Raw genomic sequence first — 23,443 nt, 5'->3', positions numbered from 1 at the left:
GTAGTACAAGAGCTTCTTATGAATGGTGCATTAATTTCCTATTTCTCTTAGCCCTTTAAAGTTTATAATTTTTCCTTGAATATTGCTGTTTGAAGGCTGTTAAAGTTTGTTATTTGCTTATTTATTGTTAATGTTTTCAAATAGATTGAGCAAGGGAACTGCCAGGTACAGAGTAACTTTTGCAGTTCTTATTATATTCATAGTAGTTTATTATCCACAGAATGATCTCAGTGATTTGCAGCAGAGTTCATGGCTTTCATAGCAGGATGGCTACTGGAGTTCTTACAAACCTTCTTAAATTGCTTTTCTCAGTATTGAAAACCCAACAGCATAATGGCTTCCTATAGTGTCCTGTTGTCAATATACACATTTGGAGTTTAAAATGCAGCTGCTACCTACAAAGAGACCTTGATCCTACTGTACTTGGCATCTCATTATAAATCTAAACAAGCTGTTGACCACAGCCCAAGGTCTATAAGCAGTAGAGTTTAAATCTTTCACCCTTAGTAGTATTCAAATGACAATTTTCAAAGGCTTCAGAGAAGAGAGTCCAGGTACATCTTAATTTTGGGTTCCTGAAGTCCTTCTGAATCTTCTTTCAAGTACTTTCAAACCTGAACAGGATGCAGGTTAAAGAAACCCTGCTTAGCCTTCTGCCTCTTATGTAAAAATGCCAGATGCAGTAGACAAATTCAGCTGGATATGAACAACTAATGCTACACTAAGTTGGTAAAAAATGTAGAGTTGCAACTCTCTCAAGTTGCTCAACATTTACACTACAAAAAGTGGTGAAAAAGGGTGTTTGTATTTTTTTTTTTTTTTTTTTGACAAAAAGTCGTTATAATATTTAGCAGCAACGTGAGACAATAAAAACCTGAGTTTGTTTGGTGTTTTGCTATATTCATCATTTGTACTCAGTCTTGTGTCTTGGGGCTCAGGAAAAATGTTACTGCATTTTGCAGTGTTTTCTTTATTCATCATTTTGCCTGTTGGCTGGATTTGTCAGCAATACCTGAGCAGTCTTTTTGACTTGGGATGGCACCCAAGGATTTAATTCTCTAATTTCCAAGGAAAGAGGAAGAATCTTTCCCCACGCAGCTCTCACTGAAAATATTTGAGGGTTGAGCAGGGGATGATTTTGATTGCTCTTTGAAGGCTGGTTTTGTCTGCTGGAAAAAACTGGATCTTGTTGGAATGAAGCAGATTGCAGGTATCCCAACCTCAGATATGTGAATCAGTAAAGTTCTAGTGTGGAGGAACTGTAAAACTCCATGTTCTGAACTTCAGGTGCCTTTTTATATTTAGTTTATGATTGGTTTTGGGGTGGAAAGGGTGGGTGATACTTTCCTGAGCATGGGAGGCATATGCTAGGGCAGGAATTCTGAGTTGATCAAAACTGCAAGTTCTCATGAGTTTGTTTCTCTTGACTTGACAGATCTTAACTTGTGGGTAATATAAACTGTAGCTGAAGGCTGTTATCTGTTTACACAGGCTTACAGATATATATGATCTGTTTGATTATAGTACTTTGGGAAAGAATGCCTGCTATTGCCCTTTTTTTTTTTTTCTATGTGTGTAGTGGATACAGGAGTTGAAACTACAGTATATGAGATGTATTTTTGGTGGCAGCATACTGAATGAACTCTTAAAATAGCTCAGTGCTTCAAACCAGAGGCTGGGCAGCCATGTCTTACAAATGCAATGCTTATGTTAAACTCTTGGATTGCTTAACAAAGTTCAGTGCCAAAGGGAGGTAGTATAAATTTTGCCATTTAAGACTATTGCTCAGCAGTGACCCTCTACACAGTTCTGTGCATCAAAGTAGTTTGTTGCCAAAAAGGTCAGGGAGTACACTTGGAAAGTGCATGGTTTTTTTGCTAATTCCCTTTTAAAGTTACAAGATTTATAGGAAGGTTTGATGTAAACCAACAAAAACCAGTACACAGGTATTGACTTGGGCAGAACTGCCTCCATTCTTGGTAGCTCCTGCAAGGTGACACACAGTGTCAGCTCCACACAAGCAACAGAACCTTGACATCTGCTTGCTGTTATGGAAATAGTTTTGTTTATTGCCACTCTCAAGAGATTGGGAAGAGCATTTCTTAAGGCTCTTAATTTAGAAGGATCATGTGCTGTGGAATCGGAAGCGCCGAGCAGAGCTGGTGTGTGTCCCCAGTTTGTGGAAATGAGCTGCTGCAAGGCATGAGGATGGCTCTGGTGTGTGGTTTAGGAAGTTACCTAAGTTTAAACCTTAAGTTTAAAAGTACTAGGGGAAACATGCTGCAATGAAATCAGATTAGATTGCTCAAGTTTAGCTGGTTCTTTGAGACTCCAATTATGCCAATGTAACGATAAAGAGGAATGGAGCAGAACTCTTGATTCAGACAGAAAAAAACTCAACAATGAATAAACATGCACAATTCAGCCACATCACTGTCCAAATTTAAGTGCTTACAGATCATACTAGATGATGTGATTTTTTTTTTTTTTTTTAAATTTTTTTTTTCCTTTTCACCCCTGATAACTGTCAAAGGAAGTTTTTTATTGTTATAGTGAATTTTCTTGGTTTGTATGTCTTGGAGATAATTTGACGGGAGTTTTTGTGATTCACAGTTTTGGGCTATTTTTCTCATTATGGCAAAAAACCTAGATGTAAAAGCAGCTTTTGATGACTTTGCTTTATTTTCCCAGATTTATTCACTGTACAGATGATTCCCCTGATCCTTCCTTGGACTATGAGGTAGGACTCTTGACATGCTTTCTGGGTAATTTAAACAGCTTGTTTACAGGCCAGGTGCCATTTGTGCTTGAATATGTGTCCATAATATTTGTTTTGTTTGTTTCATTGTGTTGCTTGTGATGATCAGATCAGATAATCTTCAGACTTTTGAAATTCCTTTGCAATTTCCTCTCATGTCAGGTTTTGCCAGGAAGGGGAAGTTCAGTAGCTGCAAGTCCTACCTATTCTTGATAGTGTGCTGCTTGTGGGTACCACAGCTGAGGTTACTAAAAGGAGTGTGTAGTGAGTGGGGGCATCCTGAAGTGGTTTGTTGTATCTTGTTTCATATGCTTGTTACCAGATTACAATGTTAAGATATTAATATAGATATTAACAATTCTTTAAACTGTTTATATGGTGCTATTACTTTATGATAGCATCTAGTAATTTCTCCAATAATTTTTTAATGTAAATATAGCATTTGTTGTCATGCTGTGGGCTTAAAGAGCTTTAGAAAACTGAATGAACCTTGGTGGGATTTTTTGTTTGTTTTCTTTGTGGGTTTTTTCCTTTTTATTTTTTTTTTTCTTCAGGCACTATCTAATGTGCTTTAAAAATACAGGACATCTAAAAGTTGGAAGAGAGTTTTGTGTTTACACTGTGGTTAGGAATGTCATCTTTGATTACTGAGTTTTCTCTATTGTGGCTGATAGGTGCTGGGAGTTTCCTGTATCCAGTAGCAGTAACTGAGGCCTTAAAAGAATTGATCCATCTGAATATTTCAGCTTAGAAAATGGAACAACTTGAAAATGCCAGAGATATGCTTTAATTACCAGGCAGTCTGTCCTATTGACAATAATAGTTTGGTTACTATTTCCATCCCATGTCCTAATTTTAACTGGTTTGTGCCTTCAAAGGCGTCACAGAATTCTGCTTGGGTATGTAGCAGAATAGAGGTTGATTTGCTTACATTTAATTCTGCTCATCAGCTCTTTTGACTAGGGAGCAACTTACTGCCAATTCCATGATAGATTTGTTGTGTTGTACAGCAGGGTTGGCTTTTTTTCCCTTATGCTTTATCACTAACTTAACTTTGAAGTTGTTCTCTAAATAATTTCCCAGTTAGGTGCCATGCAGAGTGGAAGAGCATAACATAATTAAGATGGGAAGGAGCCTCAAGAGGTCTCTAGTCCATTCTCATGCTCAAAGCTGGGTACAATGAATCATTGAGAATCATTTAGGTTTGAAAAGACCTCTATGATCAGAGGCCAACCATCCACCCTACAGCCCCTGACCACTAAACCATCCACAGCTCTTCATCTACACATCTTCTGAACACCTCCAGGGATGGTGCCCCCTCCACCTCCCTGGGAAGGCTATTCCAATGCCTCACCACTCTTTCAGGGAAGAAGTTTTTCCTAATATCTAACCTGAACCTTTACCCTACTTTCTCTTGCCCTGTCACTGGTCACCAGAGAGAAGAGGCCAGCACCTCTCTCACTACCATCTCCTCTAAGGTAGCTGTAGAGAGCAATGAGGTCTCCCCTCAGCCTCCTCTTCTCCAAGCTGAACAGGTCAGATGGGATCAAATGGGGTTGCTTGGCATTTTATTAGACCTGGTTGGAAAATTTCAGTGGATGGAGGCTGCACAACCTCTGTGAGGAATCTGTTGCACTGCATGGTAGTTCTCATGTTGAAAAAGTTTCTTCTTACATCCAGTCTGAACCTTTTTACTGTAAACTAGTATGGACTAGGTGGTCTTTAAAGGTGCCTTCCAACCAAAAGCATTCTGTGAAATTAATATATTTAGTTCAGTTGCTTTCGAGTATTTGCTAAGATGATTATGTGAACTGCAGGCTAAGATTATTTTGTTTTCTTGTATCAGGAATACCTTCAGTGGTCATCTTACCATTTCAGAAGGGGTACCCATTCACAAAAAGGTACCTTTCTGAAACAAGGCTTTGCCTTTTTTTTTTCCTCTGAAACAGCTTGTTCTTCGCAAGTGGTGTGAACTCATCCCTGGTGCAGAATTCAGATGCTTTGTCAAGGAAAACAAGCTCATAGGTAAGGATTTTCTAAATTTATTTCTAATTCTAAAATTATTGGATGAAGTTCTGAGGAATTTCTGCAACTCACTGAATCGTAAATAAACCTGAAGATGAATTGATGTTTTCTTCTTTCAGCAATTTAAAATGTGGCATGCCATATTTCTCTTTCCACTGTATCTGGAAGCCTGACAGCACAGCATGCTCAGTATTACAGTGGGAATCTTCTTAATTCTAAATGCTAATTCAGAAGCTTCACCCAAAGGCTGCTTTCTAAGTGACTCTGCTATTCAGGAGCAAAAGGCAGCATAGCCAGCTTGCAGAGTAAACATAGAGGCAGTTGGTATTTTGCTGGTGATCACATGTGGAAATTACAGAAAGGAAGAGAGGTCAGATCATGTCCATAGGTGTCTGAGGCTGTCTGAGCTCATATTTAATTCAGTGTAGCTTAGTCAGGAAATCTGTCAATCTGTTACTCTGGTTCAAAACCTACTGTGTGAAATGTTTCAAGTGGCACTGAACAATTAGGTTATCCAGAGCACTCAAAGATCTTGTGTGTGCATTGGGAGACCTGTGACAGCTGGAGGACAGACAGATTATGCCACAGTGTGTATTTTAGGCAGCTCTTTGTTAAATTTAGCTGAATTATGTTCCTCCTAAATGTGTTAACTATTTTCTGCTGCCTAGCATGGATATCTAGTGCATATACAGATGGTTGAATTGAGGGGTTCTGGATTTGAATTTAGGATTCTAGTTTGAATAAATTTTTGGTGTGGTCTACCATAGAATCTTCAAAGATGAAGAGAAATTTAAATAGCACAGCACTGTTTCACGTTTGTGGTTAAGAAGGTGTAATAATTCTGCATAAGCTCTTCTGATAAGGAAATGTTACAGCACTGATGTAACAAAGCTTTAATTGAGACTTAAAGGAAGAAAGGTGATTTTTTTTTTTCTTTAAAACAAAACCAATGTTGCTTATTTTGTTTGTTTTATACCTACATATTGACAAGCCCCAAGATGCATATTTGCAAGTGGACTGTCCAGGGCTCCTTGTGGTACAGAGGTGGAAGGGACACTAGCTGTCTGGCCCTCATTGTTTCTCCTGGTTTTTTCTCAGCATGGTGATTATGTGCTTGGTTTGGATGTGCCTTTTTGCACCTGTTAGCAATTTGTGTCTCCATCCTGTCCTACCTCTCTGAATCATTAGGAACATACTCCCTGTTCTTTGTTTCCTGATCTGGGTGTCCTAAGGAACTGCACATGGATGCTTTGAGATGTGCTGATCTAGGTGCTGTCAGCACATAACATTCTCTTAGCCCTTTTATTTGGATGTTCCTTCTGGTGATTCCACATTCATCTTCCGTTCTCTCTCCACTCTGTCCAATTGCAGGATTTATTAATGTTCTTTGTAACAGAGTTTATCTTGCTAATAGCAGAGCTTCTCCATTAAGCTGGTATTGCTTAATGGGTACTGACAGAGCTTTTTGAAGGGGGAAGACTTAAATCCTGTCCTATTATGTGCTGCTGGAACAGCACAACTGCCAGGGATACACATCACTCTAATATCCTCTCAAACATTTGAATGTAGATTTATTATAGATTATATAGCTAGTTTTTGAACCCTGGCTAAGTAAACACTATACACTTCATTACTAGGTTTGAAACCTAGTAAGAAACTTAGTATATCTACCAGTATGTTTTTTTTTTTAGCTAGCATTCCAACTGCATTTCTGAAGACAATTCAGTATTTTCCACAATATTTTCCCATGCTCTTAAAGTTAATAAGTGTGTCAGGTCAAGCTCAGGAGTGATACTTGCTCAGTGTAGTGAGTGATTTTCCAGTTACAGATCAGGATCCTCCAAGACGCCACCATCTCTTGGTTTTTGTTTTTAGACCAAGTTAACCTTTTCAGTACTATTATTAATTCAAAGTTCCATGTATATCTTAAACATTATATGAACTTCTTATACAAAGGAGCACATCTTTTGAGGTAGTCAGCATTGTCTCACAGTGAAGCTTAATTTCTGTTGTTTTATATGGTAGAAACAGAAAACTGTCATCATGGGTACATCTTTCTTGGGGGATTCTGGCTTTTTTTTTTTGTTTCCTCTAAATAATATGAATTATTCATTCTGCAGTGGTGTGCCAGGTCTTGATTTGGTATTCCTCCAGCAGGGTATTGCAGTGGCTTATGTTGACAGCTCCTGTACAGGAGCTTCTGTCACTAAAGGTGTAAACAAAAGTGTAATCTTGTTGATGCTGACTTTATTGCATTGTAGACAAACAGAAATCTGCAATTAAGAGCTTGTGCTGAAGCTGGAATAGCTTACCTAATGTTTGATGTGCAAAGTCCTCCAGGGGGCAGATGGGAGAAATGAGGTACTAGACTGCACGCCATCTCATTCAGTTTAGGATTTTACTTTTCATTTGTAGTGCCTTATCAAACAGGTAGGCATTATTCCATGCTTAAAAAAATCATTTATGTGAGAATCTTTACAGTACACTAGGATCTGTTGTCTTTGCTAATGTGCAAGCTTAGCCTCTACCCTTTTCATTTCATGGTTCAAAATTCTGGTTCCTACATCTGATGGGAAGAACAAAAAAAGTTTTTGACCAGAGTAACCAGAGGGAATACAACTAAAAAGAAAAGAGAGGAGCACAAGCAAAGCTTCCTCCTGAAATTCACTTAAAATAGTCAGACCATGTACCTAAAATGTAGTTTGCAAAATGTAGGACAGACTGTTCAAGGGACAAATTCCTAATGGAAGTTCTTTAAGAATTAGAGAATAAAGCCAAAGAGTAAGTAATTTTTAATGGTTGAATGGTCTCTGATAACTGCATTTTATCTGGTTGGCTTTTTTGCATGTATAAAGCTTATAATAATATGCTGAAACTTTTGACAGGTATATCACAGAGGGACTACACTCAATACTATGATCACATCTCTAAGCAACATGAGGAGATCTGCAGATCAATACAGGAGTTTTTCATGAAACACATACAGTATAAATTCTTGGATGAAGACTGTAAGTATCCTAAAGCTTCTGTTAGCAAGGGGAGCATGGGGGAGTGGAAGAGGATGTTTATGAAGGTTTCTAAATACTTATTCCACACATAGTTATGAAGACTTAAAAATGGAAATGAAGATTCTGTGTCTTTGAAGTTCTTTTGTGTGGGGTACTGGGAGATACGAAATTGAAAATTCTTGTGGGATAAATTCCATAGAAATAGAGACTTGCCCTCCTCCCCCCTTGCTGGTGCTGAGCCAGGCTCCTTTCTTCCACAGCACATGTGAGTTGCAGTGTGCTAAATCCCAGTTTACTGCTGGAGATCAATGGAAAAATGGGTACTTCTCATAAATAATGGCATTTGCTACACATTTCTTTCTTAATAGCTGTTGCTTTCATGGGGCTTATTTTGGGGTTTTTTTGTTTTTTTGTTTTTTGGGTTTTTTTGTTTTTTTTTTTTTTGACTTGAGAGTCTTAAAGCTCTTGTAGCTGGAGCATGCAGAGCAATGTAGTTTTTGAATGAGCATAAAACTGGGGACATAAAAACTGAAGGAAAAGACTGGAGCTTTACAGGAAACACAATGAGTGAAAAAGATACTTTCAGAAGGCATAATGACTTTTTCTTTAGAGGCTTTTCCCCCTTATTCATGTTTTCAATTACAAAAAATTCAAAACCTGATAAGTGAGGTGGGAAAGACTTAACAAAAGGCATTCAGTGGCAAGAAGAAACTTGTTTATGAATTTGCTGCTAAATAATTGATATATGAAAGGATTAGTAAGTTTGTTTTCAGGAAGTTATAATGATTTCTCCTAGGAGAATTGTTGCACAGCAATGTAGCTGCTGGAACTTTTGTATAAAGGCCATGGTATTCTACTGACAGACATAAGCAGCCCAAGTAAATTGTCTTATTCTTTCAGTGTAGAGTCTTTTCCAAATCTTACTGGAAGTAGTTTCCTGACATGACTTAGTGAGAAATGAATAGTATTCTGTTGTGTGATGGGTGATCAGGAGTGGTGAAAAATATGACAAAGGAACTTAAATTGGGTCTGGTGTAGACCAAACCTCAATTTATTAAAATACATAAACATAATAATTGTCTGTCAGTTTTATTGTCTTCTATAAAGCTTTGAATATTCAACCTTCAGGTAAGTTTTGAAGATGTTTAATTATTTTGCTGAGCCATCAGAGCAATCAAATAGATTTGTCATGTCTGACTTTCTGAAAAAGATATCTTCTAATGCCAGTCTATCTGAGATTGAAATTTTTAATAGTTTGACTCTGCAAGGTTCCTTTATTTTAGTCCAGAGAAGTTCTCAAGGACTGCTGCTTGGAGAAGACTAGTAGTCTCAAAATCAGAATACTAATTTAATAGATCTATAGCACTAATACTTTGAAGTAAGATCAGATATAAAGATCTGACATTCCGATTATTATCTTTGATTTTCCTCTGTGTTCCAACATAATCTTAGCTGGTATGTGATCAGTTAATAGATAAGAATTCAGGGCACTATTTTTGGAAATTGATGTCTAGATTTGGGCTCTGAAACTGCTGTGGGGTGAACTGAAAGATCTGAAGTGTCATCTTATGTAAAGGATGTTAAACCATGCCATCTGGGTTACCTTTTGGGGAAAGGAGAGCTTGAGGTGACCTTCTGGGATGAAGGTTTGTTAACCTTTGTTTTTAGGCACTGGATGCTGGGTATTTGTCCATCTGCTGAGAAATGCCACAAAGAAAGTGCTTGGGTTTGTTTTGGTTTTTTTTTTTTTACCACTGTTCATTCCTCCCCCATCATATCCCTTGATCCACTGTCTGGAAGCATATGTGTTGTTAACAATAGAAATATGGGTTTGCTTGCTTGTTTGCTTTAAAAGGAAAGGTATTATAGCTTTTTTCCCCTGACTTCTTGTTTTGTTGGGGATTTTGATGCTGTTTGCTCTGCTTTTTCCAGTTGGTCTGGTAGCATCTCCAGATGGAAGAGTTGAGTCAGAGCAGCTGAAGCATTGCAGAGTCAGAGCTGTAGGATAACAGATGGGTGAATGCTTTTTAAATACTTCTGATATTAGGACTTTCTAAATACCTTTCATAAGAACCCAGTAAGAACAATATTCTGGAGGTATTGATATTTGCTTTAGAACTGAGCCATGGCTTCTGCTCCATTTTGAGCAATTGCTGGTAGTTGTATTACAGTCTCACTGGCACATGGTACTCCTGCTCTGGAGTCATCTCCAAGAAGAGGGAACAGTTCAGATTTTCTTCTCTGTGCAGTGTTTGTGTGTGTCCTGAATTAGTCACCAATGTTCAGTGGGTCCCGATGGGGATATAAATCCTTCTAAATGTTGGCAGCTTTGATGAGGGCTATAGGCTTGCTTCAAGCTGACAGGTGTCATTTTATTATAAAGCTCAGATGCAAGTTTTCTATTAATGAAATACGACTCAGGAGGGTACATGGTGCAGGTGACAAGTTCATTTGGAACAGCTGGAGGAGAAACTGAGGGTTGCTGTGCTCCTCTTTGCATTGTTGACTTACTTAGTTTGTCTTCTTGAGAAAATACAGCATTTAATTCCAGAGTGACATTTTAAATTGACATAACCGAGCTTGTGCAAAAAGCTGTGTGGATTTTTAGGCTATATGGTCAAGACCCACTTAGATGACTGGCTTTGGTGCTGTTGAGTTGGGGTTTGCCCTTTGCCCAGCCAGCTTAACATGAAATGTCAGATTAAGCTGCTGAGGAGCTCTACATGGATGAACATGATCAGTCAACATCCCTGTTGCTGATGGGCAGTTTCCTTGAGCTGCAGAGGCTCAAGTGTTCTTCAGTCATATCCTGAGTTTAGTTTATCCTACTTGTGTTGGGAAATCTCTTGGCTGAAATATTCCCTTCCTTATTAGCCTTCCTTATTAGTGAAGGAAGTGACAATACAGCATTTGTCTTAGGTTTTTCTAAATCTGTGTGGGCTTTTTTTTTTGCTTTTTTTTTTTTTTCTCATTTTCTTTCTGCTAAACTGATCCAATTTCTGCATGTAGCCATGCCTGAATGCTTATCTGTCGATTTCCCTGGCTGAATAGAAAGACAAATCAAAGGTTTGTTTAAGCATACAGAACAGAACCTAATAGAAAGATGCAGGTGCAAAGATTCATTCTTAATTAAGTCTGGGGAAGGGGCAACAATGGAGCTAACAAGGCAGCTTTGCTGCAGGTACTGAGTAGCAAAGGGTCTGTTTGAAAGAGGTGTTGATATCAGTAGGTATCAGCTGTATCTGCTCTGGGTTACATTAAACACCCATTTCATTGTTCCTGGGTAGGAACAACCCCAGGTACCAGTACAGGTTGGGGACTGAGCTGTTGGAGAGCAGCATAGGTGACAGGGACCTGAGGGTGCTGGTGGATGGAAGGATGACCATGAGCCAGCAATGGGCCCTTGTGGCCAAGAAGGCCAATGGCATCCTGGGGTGCATTAGAGGGGGGGATGGTTAGTAGGTTGAGAGAGGTTCTCCTCGCCCTCTGCCTTGGTGAGGCCACATCTGGAATATTGTGTCCATTTCTGGGGCCCTCAGTTCCAAAAGGACAGGGAACCACTTGAAAGAGTTCAGCACAGAGCTTCCAAGATGATGAAGGGAGTGGAACATCTGTGTTATAGGGAAAGGCTGAGGGAGCTGGGGCTTTTCAGCTTGGAAAAGAGGAGAATGAGGGGTGACCTCATTAATGTTTATAAATCTATAAAGGGAGAGAGCCAGGAGGATGGTGCCAGGCTCTTCTCTGCCAGTCAGGCAATGGGTATAAGCTTGAGCATAGGATGTTCCATGTAAACACAAGGAGAAATATTTTTACTGTGAGGGTGACAGAGCACTGGAACAGGCTCCCCAGGGAGGTTGTGGAGTCTCTTCCTCTGGAGACATTCAAAACCCACCTGGACATGTTCCTATGTGACCTCCTGTAGGTGACCCTGCTCTGCCAGGGGGTTGGACTCAGTAATCTATTGAGGTCCCTTCCTACCCCTAAATTTCTGCAATTCTGTGAGTTCACTGCCACCTTTTCCTCAGTATGCTCACTGACCCCTTTGTTCCTGTGACCTGTTTGTCTTGTTATCTACTGAAGTTCTTGATCTCTGTTAGGCAGGAACTGTCTCATATTCAATGTTTGTGCAAAGTTTAGCTCAGTGGAGTCTTGATCCTTCATTTAAATTTCACCCTTCTGCTGTGAACCAAACAGCAGTAATGTCTAAGAAACTCTTAGCCCAGAGAGAAGCTTATATCAAATGCCTTTCTTTGAGGGGGGTGGAAAAAAGCAACAGAAGAAACCAGCATTAAATGGAACAACTCTGCAGCCCATCTCTCAGTTCATTAACAGTTGTTCTTGAAATGTTTCAACTCCCTCTTGGAAATGAACCTAATTCTGGCTTCCAGTTCTGCAGATGTACTGACGTTGCAGATTGTGTTTTGTACATAAGTATCTATTCAGATTCAGACATGTTCTGTGAAATTAACTTTTAAAATTAACTTTTTTTTTCTTTTCTCCTTTTCAGTTGTTTTTGATGTGTACAGAGACAGCAGGGTAAGTGAACAATAGGTGGTATATAATAGTTCATTCTGTGGAAACTTTTCCTGAAATGCTACAGAGATGAAGTAAAGAATAGTTTCATCTTGCTAGAAGTGTTCCTGGAAAAAAACCCAACCAATTAAAGAAAAGCCTACTTGATGATTCTGTTCCCTGGATCTTTTTCTATGTTAGACACTGTCTGCAGTGGAAGAAGAATAGGATTAGAGGTGTAAGCATGTCTGTACCTGTGATGTAATTATCTTCCAGAATAAAAGCACATAAAAACACATAACTTAGGCTTGAGCTGCAGTTCTGCCAGTTCCAAGAGTCTCCTGAAGGGAATTTAGTTTTCTTCTAAAACAGGCCCTTGATCAATATCATGCAACACTCCTAAGTGTTTTATCAAACACTACCTGCTGCTCCACATAGTGCTTACTCTTTATTAGACAGAAATATATCTGAAGATTCAAACAGAAAGTGAAGGATATTAAAAAAAGGAAAAGTTGCAGGGTGCTATGCTCACTCTAAAAAATTTGGAAGATTCTTAGCACTTCTTTGAAAAGTCATTCCTTGGGCTTTTTTTTTTTTTTTTTTAAATCCTGTGAAGATGGCCCCTGTAGCATTTGAACTCATCAAAACTAAATCAGTAATAGCTTTTCAGACTGTCCTTGTGAGACTAGAAAGTGATAACTTGTACTTTATAAATTGTAGTATAGGCTTCCAAGGGTTAGTTGTCAGAAGAACATACAAACGTGGTGTGGCCAGGTTGAGGCTGATGGAGGCCAACTTTTTTCTTTTCAAACTGTTCCATCTGTTCTGAGTACTCAGAAGGTCAGTACCCTGAGCATCCAGATAGTGATGGAGTGTGGAAAAATGTCTCATCTGAACTTCAGGTGCCAGTATGTTAGTCACCTTGACCTCTCCTAGTATCAGTGGAGATAAATAAATCAGATGATTTATATTCAAAAGGCAGACATGTTATTTTAAAAGCAACCACAGCCAAAAGTGCATTATGTAGCCTTAAATCTCAAAACCTGATTATGGAATCACAGCCTGGTTTTGAGAACCACACTAGTGCATAAGAATTAAGTCTTTGTCTTAGTTTATTTCTAAACCCTAAACCAGAAAAAAAAAAAAAAAGCCATATACATTTGCTATATATGTTGACTTCTTTACAGGTGTGGGTTTGGAATTAAGAGTATTTGAGTTTGAGATTATTAGAGTTGAGAGTAAATCATATGGTAGTTTACAAAACAGAAACTAAATGTGTATCATCTGGAAAATAGCTATTGTATTGTTACTCAGCCTGACTTTTAATGAAGGCACCTAAAACCAGGCTATGGGCTAAAACCAGCCTTGCTGAGTGGGAATGAAAATTACCTGCTCAGGCTCAGATTGTGTTGGGGATGCAGTCAGGCAAAACACTTCAGCATTGATTCAGGTTCTGCCTATGGGTACTCCACCTCACAGCTGAGCCATGAAGACAGATTATTTAAGTAAAAGGCTTCAGCCTGTGTCATCTCAAATGAGCAGTGTTTCTTATCTGTCAAGATAAAATATATCTGTTTGTAGCTATCTTTCAGTGCCTTCTGCCCTCAGGTCTTGCAAACTGCCAGATAGCCTTTTGTGTGTCAGATCCTCCTCTTTTCACCCATACTTTTGTAGTTTTCATCTGTATTATTCATCTCTGCTTTTCTAAATGAGTTATAGGCAGCAAAAGAATATTGAGTGTTGCAGACTGTGATTAATTTCCAGAGCCTGTGCTGCTCATCAGGCTTGTTGCACAGCAACCTCACCTGCAGAATGAGAGAAATGTCCAGTGGCTGCTTATTTTCAAGTCTTTCATCTGCAAAAACTCAGCTTGGAGAAGCTTGTTCTTTGATTAGTGAATGAAAGCCACCCCCTCCCTGTGCTGGCTTTAGTTGCTTGAGAGACTGTATGGAGGAGGCTGCCACAGGTCCTGCTTGTTGACTTGGAGGGTGGCACAGTGATGACCTGGCTGAGAACAAGCTTTTATGTGTCTGCTTTTCCAGTTACACTCTTCATCAAACTCATCTGAGCTCGTGCCTTGACTTGTAGACAAATAATTTTTAAGGGATAAACAGAGTGTTCCAAATTGAATGATCTGGAATCCTAGTCCTGGAGAGTTTATACTGCAGGACTGGTAGCCTGTTTTCATCTGGATCATCTTTTTTTCTTTTTTCCTTTTCACAATTGTCCTGCAACAGCTGGCAAGCCTGAGAATCAGCTCTGCTGTTGTTCTTTCTGTATCTCCCAGGTGTTAACAACTTGTTACCATGCTCAAGACAAGTCACTTTGGTAAGATAAAGAAGTGCAGTTGAGTGGCTTCAGACCACTGCTGGCTCACAGCTGCTTTTATAAACATGCAGACTAGTGCTCCTGTCTCTGCCTGGTGAGCTGTGTCACTGTGCATGAAGGTGCAGCTGGAGTCAGGGAGATGTAACAGTTCAGTTTGCATTTTATGTGCCATTTAACTTCCTGACAGCTGTCTTTGTCATAGGCACTTCCTTTCAGCAGCATGCTGCTTAGTGCTGTAGTGAAACAAAGCATGAAGCTGACATGATATGGTAAATCTATGGTTCTTCTTTTAGGATGAGAGAAAAAAAAAAATCTTGCATATTACAGGGTTTTTTTCCTCTCCAGATATGTGTAACTTTGCTTTCCTGCCTTGTGCATTTCTGTGCTCTCATATGACAAAGATTACTAATATCAGAAGACAAACAGCTTTACATCAGATAAACAGCTTTACCACTGCTCTTTAGATACACACTGCAAGTCATCTGAAACTACATTTACTTCATGACATTGCATGTAAGACTTGAAAGGGCATTTAACCTTAAAGGGCAGTTTGGGTACTAATCCAGAGTTGTATACATACCCCTTAATGAGCCCCTAAAAGGGATATTCAGTTTGTTTTGCTATTTCTCATCAATTTGCACCTGCCAAAGCTCAGTGCAGATTTAAGACCATCTTGGGGGCCACAGCTGGTGTAGATGGTGTAATGCTTCCTGCAGGGAGGGAGAAAATAATGCTGGGTGCTCACAAAAAACCAAGTGTCACTTTTAGTAGTCTCAAATCCCATTTTCAGTTTTTCCAGGGTACATTTCTTCTCTGGAGGAAATCGTTTTGCATTCCTATGAAAAAGCTGCATTTCATGTATTTGGGGTGATCAGGAGTCTCCATAAAAGTGTTTCACAGGGACATCATTTATTAAGTATCAACATTTCTGATGCAGGGAAAGATTCTCTGAACTGCTGAACGGATTTGCCAGCTTCTGTCTATGATTAAATTGGTTCATTAGCTTGTTTTTCTAGTGTGATAGAATGAATCTAAAATTACAGATTCCTCCTCCTCCTGCCTTGGAGCTAACAAGATGTCCCCATTAGCAAAAGTAAAACATCACTTATAATGAGAATCTGTGCCTGCCTTTTGAAGAGGAACAGAGATGGAAAACGACAGCAGAGCTTGCCCTTGTTTGCTCCCTGCACCCTTGGTGTCAGCATTGGTGGAGAGGTGTTGCAACTTAGCTGTGCAGATTTGTGCTTAGATTTGTGCTTCTTCACCCCTTCACAACAAGTGAGAAACCACTTGTGTCTGGTTGCAATTTGCAGCTTTTGTTGTAGCCCTCTGGTTTCAGTGCTGCCTCTTACCCATGGCTCTGCTGGGAGGGACCTGTGAAGGTTTGTGTGCACCCAGTGGTTGAGATTCTGGCTCAGCTCCAGCACACAAGTAATATCCCTGGTTTGATCTGTGCTGGGACTCTCCCCACCTGCACAAATAACTCACTGTGGATTATAACAGAGCAGCCAGGGCGTTTCTCTTCTCTGTTGTGTGGGTCTCTTTGCGTTGGTGCCTGTGGGGGTGGCTTAGGCAGTGTGAATGGGAGAGGAAGTCTCCATGTTTTTCTGTGACTGAAGGCTTCAAAAGCATCTTATGAGTTAGAAACCAGATGGCCATAGTGTAAATCATTGAAGATATTTGCTGCTTGTGTCAAGATACGAAGGATCTTTTTCTTTAGAAGATCCTTCAGGAATAAGGGAAAGAAAGAGAAAGCAAAATAAGCTTTTTAATAGCTATGCAGCTTGGTTTCCAAATCCAGTAGTCTTTAATAAACACATTAAAACCTTTCAGTCTTGCTTATGGTACAGCCATATTTTTATTTCCCATTTGATAGATCTGATTTTTTCCAGATTTAATACTTGTATTGCAAGTTCTTACTACCAGTTTTATTAGCACTTAATGTATTATAACGTTTTGTTTTAGAATAGATGACACTATTTTGGGTAAGAAAAGATGGCCCTATGCTGGGGGTTGTATCTTGAGATAACTCAAGGAACACAAACTGTTTCTTGCTCCTCTGCAGACATCTCTGTTACCTTTTAGTGACTTAGGTTAGTTTCTTTCCTTTAATTTTTTCACTTCCAAAGCAGGCACAGTGTTGTGCATACTACCCAGATGACAAAAAGTCAAGGTAATAGCAAAGATGAGGCAGGAAAACTACCCTGGACTATTAGACATGGCTATCTCAAAAATGCCTAAATTATTCTTAATTTATCTCTATCTGTGCAGCACCTTTCATGATATCCACTGGCATTTTACACACCCTGCTCTGTATCATTAGAGTCCCTTCAGAGCCCAAGAACAGCAATTTTTGTAGATTGCTGGATGTACAGCAGTGCTGAAGTGACTTTTGATAGAAAGCAAAAATCCCTGTTTGGGAGGGGGTTTTTTGTTTGGTTGGGGTAATTTAATTTTTTTTTTCCCCCCATTCTTTGTTTGTGCTGTCTGGAGATCTTGGAGGACCATGGAGATCAGACAGAACTTCTGTGGTCTCATCTAAAAGCATCTTCCATAGAACTGAGTGGAGATTATTTAAGCTCTGTCTGATCTTCTGTTTAAAAAAAGTCAATAAAATAAATCAGTAAGTCAAAGCATGCTGTGTTTTAAAACTGCTTAAAGGATGCTAGAATATTTCAAGTGTTTAAAAGCAGGTGACTGATTTTGACATTTTTATCTAAAAATCAAGCATATTCCAGTAGTAAGAGTATAAACAGTGATATTTTTCCTTTTTAAAAATATTCTGTTTTTCTCTTGTTCCATTGCAGGGTAAGATATGGTTAATAGATTTTAATCCATTTGGTGAAGTAACAGACTCCCTGCTGTTTACGTGGGAAGAACTGACGTCTGGGAAAAATTTGAAAGGAGACCAGGGGGAAGGGGAAGCAACAGAACAGGTAGGTACAGCCCTGAGGTGAGGAAGGCTGGCTAACAAACCCAACAGGCATTGTGTTCTGTTAATTTCTCCCTCTCTCTTGCTCTCTCTTTCTTTCTAATTGTGGTGCACATCCCATTCAAGTAAACGGATGTCCTTAATTCATGAAACATAAACCTTTATAAGTAGAATCTACCTTACTGGGCAATAGTTAATCTCAACAATTATTGGATGCTCATTTTATATGCCTGTAGGGGAATTTTTACTTCAAATGGTACAAGCCCATACTGCAGCTTTGACATGGTGAAGAATATGCCCTTAAACTTGTGTTTATGCAGTTTTGATGTGCTCTTTTTGTTTTCTCCTAAAATGTTACTTTTCTATTTAATCACTTAGTTCTGCTTTGTTCCTTGTATTTGTCATACAGCCTCCCAGAGCTCCAGATTTATATTTGTGGGGAAGCAAACAGAAGCTTAACTTCTGTCTTTTCCTTATATCAAATACCCCTAGGGAAGCCTTGTCCTCTGGTTGAACTCCCTGGGTTTAAGTAGCAGGGCTTTTCTATCCCTCTTCCAAGCTGCATTGCTTCCATAAAAACAAATAACTTCTCATTAATACAGAAAGAGAGGAATAGTCTTCATTTATTTGTACTCCAGCTTTATTCTCACTGCATGTTTGAGACTGAGTCCTCATGAGTTCAGGAGTCCTTGGGCAGCTGGATAGAAGATATAAAGTAGCACTTTATTTCATCTTGGGAAACACTTAGCAGTTGTTTTGAGGAGAGACGGCTAGTCAGATAGTGTGAGCTTTTCTTTATTTTCTAGCTGTTAAACTGCATTAGAAGTAACTGATATGATGTGCTTTGAACTGATTGTAATATTTGAGCTTTGCTTTAGTTCTGTCACCATTTCCATAACACATGGAAAGGGAAATGCACCACTCTGCAAGCTATCATTCATGCCATTTCCTCTTGGTCTCACCATGTGGCTATTGCTGTGTGAAAACCCACTCAATGAACCTTCCTGCTAAAAGCTGTGTCTCCTTTCTTGAAACACAATCCCACTTCTTCAGCCATGGGACACCTAAACTTTGTTTCATAGAATCATAGAATTGGCTGGGTTGGAAGGGACCTCAGATCAAGTCCAACCCTATTTTGAGGATTTATTTTTCTCAGTGCCAGACACTTTACACAGTTTGCTCTGGTGTAAGCATGGATGAAAAGTAGAAGGACTTGTCCTCATGCTTCAGCTTACATCTAATGGCAGAATCTGGTGTGAAGTTACTGAACTTGTCCTTAAAACTAAGCTGCTTTTTGCCACACAGTGGGCAATTCTGTTGCATGTCAGTGTGTTGAACTGAAAATTAAGCCAAGTTACCCAAAACCTGTTGCTACAGTTGAGTGTTGAGAGATTTTTGGATACCTAATAGAATATCTCCTCCTAAGTTAATTGGTTGGAAAGCTCTAGATCATAATTTCAGTAAGGTTGCATTTGCAGTCATGGGTTTAAGCAAGGAACCCAGGAAGACAACTTTCAGGATTCTATCATAAAGATTTTCTTTATACTCATATGTATGTAGATAATATTGCCCAAAGTTCCCTATAGCTCCATTATTAAAGCACTGTCATAAGTGTATGTATATTAAATGAATTAATAATTGATACATGGTAGAAACTTTGAAGTGAGGGAATGAATGCCTTTATTTGACTGCTTTTAGCATTTCAACTTGTGCTGTTCAGTGGGCAGATCTTTTAATGAGAAAACCACAATTTTTAGAAAGCGCAGGTTTAGTTGAAGGAATGCCAAATAAAGTTGGAGGCAAAGTGAATCAACAGTCTCATGGAGGAGTTCAAGAAACATTTTTCTTGTTGTAGCTTTATTCATGTACTCCATTGTTTTCTTATCCAAATCCTTTTCCAAAGGACTATCCAGTTTTCCGTTGTACGAACAGCAGAGTTACTGTCCAGCCCAGCCCATACCTCAGTTACAGACTGCCAAAAGATTTTGTGGATCTTTCTACAGGAGAGGATGTTCACAAGTTAATTGACTTTCTTAAACTGGTAAGAAGTAGTGAAAAAAAAAATTTTGACCTTCCTTCTTTGTGAAATGGTAACGTCAAAGTGCCTGGTATTGGGCTTTTGTAGTTAACTTAGGTTACATAATTACAGAAAAAAGTTCTTTATTAAGCTATCATACAATGTATCATTAGGGTGATTTTTATTTTCTAAGTGATGCAGAGCGAGCTTTCATACTGATCTCCAGTTAATTAATTTTATCTTTGTGGGAAGCAGTAAATGTAGTTTGATAAATCTTAACTGAAGGACCCAACTGTTTTCTTATTTAAATGTAAATACAAATGTAGTATAAATGGAAATGTGTTTTTTGAATGCCTAAAGCTAATGCTTTTAAGGACTTCTTTTAAAAGTTAGATGCTAAGAAAAAACCTATTAATGCTTGTTCCTTTCTCAGTACAGTTTCTTTGTTCCTTTGAACAGTGACATGAAAGCATGATAGTTTTGTAAGCTGGGGATGGGAGGGCAGGTTGCCATCATCTTGGCCACTGACTTCTGCCTCTCCCATCATGTTTTCTGGTTCTTGTATATTTTGTTGGTCACCATATGGGCCAAATTTATCTGGAAATACAATCCTGTAGGAGGGGGGAGAGGGCTGGTGCTGCTCTGTTCCATTTGCTGGAAACATTATCTCTTACTGTTAAAAAAAAATGTCTGAGAAATGTAGTCTCTGCCTAATATCCATTGTATCTGAAAACACTTGTCATGATATAGTAGTGCTCTTACTGCAGATAACTGTGTCCTAACATTATAAACTGTCCTGTCTTGTTTGCAGAAAAGAAATCAGCAAGATGATGACTGAGGGTATCAAGAAGCTTTACACTGAATTACAAGCAAGAATTGTGACAAAAGCTACATTTAATGTAACTATTAAGCTATCGATTTAAAGAAAACCTGCTTTTTATAGTCAGTGGAAGAACTGAAGAGCTGTTCATCCTGTATGTCTGTTGGTTTATATAAACATGTAGAAAGGCTTTTTCAGGGAAACATGAAAGGTCAGGGTGAGTTTTTTGCTGGATTCCAGGTTAAATGCAATTATACCATGGTGTGAGCAAGCAAAAATATAAGTGTGACCGGATTACTACTTTCCCATCTCATAATGTGAAGATTGATGCTATTAAAGTATGCCATCAGACTCCTCATTTAATGCTTGTGCAGATAAAACATCAAGCATTGTTTGATGTCACAAGTCCAGTGACAACATCCAGTGTCCAGTCACAAGGAAAGAAAGGAATGTATGTTTTTTTTCTGCAGTAATCTTTTAAAACTGTAAATTGACTTTGTTTTGGAAGCACTTCTCATCCTTTATGTAAAAAAAGAGAGAAAAAATAGTGGAGAAGGGATTATTTTGTGGATTATTATTTGTTATGAGGGTTTATACTTAATTTCAGAGACCAGCTGTAGCACACTACTTAAGGTTTGAAAATTTTGGATTGGGGGAATTTGCAATTTAAAATGCATTTCAAGGAAAGTAACATTTGGAGAGTAGCTGAATCTATGACATTTGTTAAACTCCACCAAGTTTAATTTAGTTTTTCTAGGAAAACTTCATTGAAACTTATTTTTTAACATGACTACATACTAGGCTAGACTCCTCTATGGCTTTAATTATAACATCAACCAACCTGTAATTTTATATGTGAGCTCAGTCTTGTTTCTTTTGTATCACATCTCTGAGTTTAAGATAATGAGTTCTCTTTCAGCTCTTACAATTCTGTATTTGGTGGTACTTCATGTTTTTTGTATAAAAGGAAGTTTGGCTAATTTGGGGAAACTGAAGCTCTTTTTACTGATTGCTGTTATTTGGGAGGTGGGGGGAGGAGAGTTGCAGACAAAGAACCAACTGGCTTGGATACAGGTGTTTGCATGGCAAGCAGGAGTTTGTGTTGAAATGAAATGACATTTGGAGGTGCCTATAGCCCCTGGAAACTGGTTTATATTTCAAACCAGTTATGTGATACTTTGTGTGTGTATATAAAGCTGTTCATGTTTCTTTGCCTTGCTTTTCCTTTCAAATTGATAGGGTATTTGGTTACAATCTGTTCTTAGATGTTAAATCTGAGCTTAGATGATAAATTATTACTTACTGTCTTTATTTCGCTTCAGGTTTGAATGAATACTTATTCTAGATAAAGATTATGCAGATTAAGAATCCAGTTTTACCAAATACATTGATGAAACATCACAGATTAAAGTTCTTGGAGTCTGAGAGTACAAGATCTGTCCTCCCTTGAACTGATGGAAATCTCATTCTCAATAGCTTTTTGTACACAAATTAGATGATCTGTAACTCAGGGCTGGGCTATAGCTAATCCTGCCACACTGCAGGATGTTGGATGAGTTTTTCCTCACCCTTATCAGTGGGTTTGAGGATAAATGTCTCTAAATCAGGTAGGAGCATCAAAATGTAAAAAAATTTAAAAAGCTTTCCTCTTATTTCAAAGTTTCTAGCTCTAATTTAAAGTGTTGTGATGATCTAACCCCACTTCCTTTATACAGATAATGCCCTGGAATTTCCAGCAGATTGTTAAATGCTTCTGAACTACGGATTATTGTCATCCAAAAATACTGAGTCTTGGTTTAAAGCCATAAGATAGATGTAGGAAGCTCTTCTGTGGGTTTCAGTGATTGATTTACCATCATCAAAGCTTCTGTGCTGGGTATTTACCACAACATATACAGTGTTGGGACCAGTGTTCATACATGAAAGATGTTTCAGATCAGTTTTAAACTGGATAGTATGTGACATTTTTAATTCTGGTCATCATGCTAGAATTTGAAAAATCCAAAATTCTGATTGTTCGGGTCCCTTTTCTGTGGTTCTGTGATAGGATCACTGTTTGCTGAGTAAGGGCAACTATATATTCCTAGTTATATGCTTAAAACATTACTTAAAGATACTTGTAATCTTACCTAGGTGGTAAATATGAAGTTCTAGAGTGAGGCAGCATACAGTCATTTCACACAGATCCTATACAGGTTGTGTTCAGGTGGCAAGTCTATTACTTCAAGAAATAATACTGAACTAAAATATGTATCTTGGCTAAGAAAAGGTGGGCTTTAAAGTGTAATATAGAAACAGACCATAGTGCTTTTGATTCATGGTGGGTACTTGCTAACACTGGTATTTAGAGGCTTTAATATGTCAACAAAAGTTTGCAGGATGTTGAATTAACTGTGTCTCTGTTTCTGTGTGAATTTGATGACCTCTGTAAAGAAAAAGTCTCCAACTTATGGTCATCCTGAGATAATATAGAATTAAAATAAGAGCTGATGCCATAACTGGGGTATTTTGTGCAGACCTGAAGCTTTCTCAGAGGTATGGAGTCCTTAAGCTGTAAGGATTATAGGTTTTTACAGTAGTGAAGACATCAGGGCTGCAGTAAGAGTGGGGTTTTATTTCTGGGGGGGAGGGGGTAAGGAGACCTGCTGTACTTCTGTGTGCAAACTATTGTAGCATTATTTTCCCTGGATACAGAGTGGTTTTTGACTGCTTTAGGGTACTCTTAATAACAGTCCAAGCTTCTTCTAAACATCTGTTTTGGCAGGTTGTAGAGAGAGGTTGCCCGGCCAAAAATTTTCACTTCTCAGAACCTTTCTTGGTGTGGAAGTGTGCTCGTTACAAATAAATTTTCAGGAGAGATTTGTGACTCTTATACTGCATTTCTAGCTAAGAGAAAGAAAACAAAATACTTACTGAGACTAGGTCTCAACCTCTGATGGTGGAAGGACCTGGAATTTTAGTTTCTCTCTTAGCTTCTTCTGTGAAGCTCTGTCCTGACAGACTGTTGCATTTCATTGATGTAAATCATAGTGAAAAAAATCTT

At 38.6% G+C, this 23,443-nt stretch overlaps 1 protein-coding gene across 1 annotated transcript in view; it reads left to right on the top strand.

Moving 5' to 3' along the window:
- CDC123 (cell division cycle 123) overlaps positions 1-21,614 on the top strand; it is a 36,508-nt gene extending 14,894 nt beyond the window's left edge. Inside the window, exons 7-13 of the mRNA XM_071734128.1 lie at positions 2,692-2,740; positions 4,708-4,783; positions 7,669-7,791; positions 12,299-12,327; positions 17,439-17,567; positions 19,467-19,604; positions 20,392-21,614. Coding sequence (XP_071590229.1) covers positions 2,692-2,740; positions 4,708-4,783; positions 7,669-7,791; positions 12,299-12,327; positions 17,439-17,567; positions 19,467-19,604; positions 20,392-20,418 — 571 coding nt within the window. The 3' untranslated portion in view covers positions 20,419-21,614. The remainder of the gene's footprint in view (positions 1-2,691; positions 2,741-4,707; positions 4,784-7,668; positions 7,792-12,298; positions 12,328-17,438; positions 17,568-19,466; positions 19,605-20,391) is intronic.
- The last annotated feature ends 1,829 nt before the right edge of the window (positions 21,615-23,443 follow it).

Source organism: Heliangelus exortis, chromosome 1 (assembly GCF_036169615.1).
Source record: "Heliangelus exortis chromosome 1, bHelExo1.hap1, whole genome shotgun sequence".
Taxonomy (NCBI): Eukaryota; Metazoa; Chordata; class Aves; order Apodiformes; family Trochilidae; genus Heliangelus; species Heliangelus exortis.
This window is presented reverse-complemented; position numbering and strand designations above follow the sequence as displayed.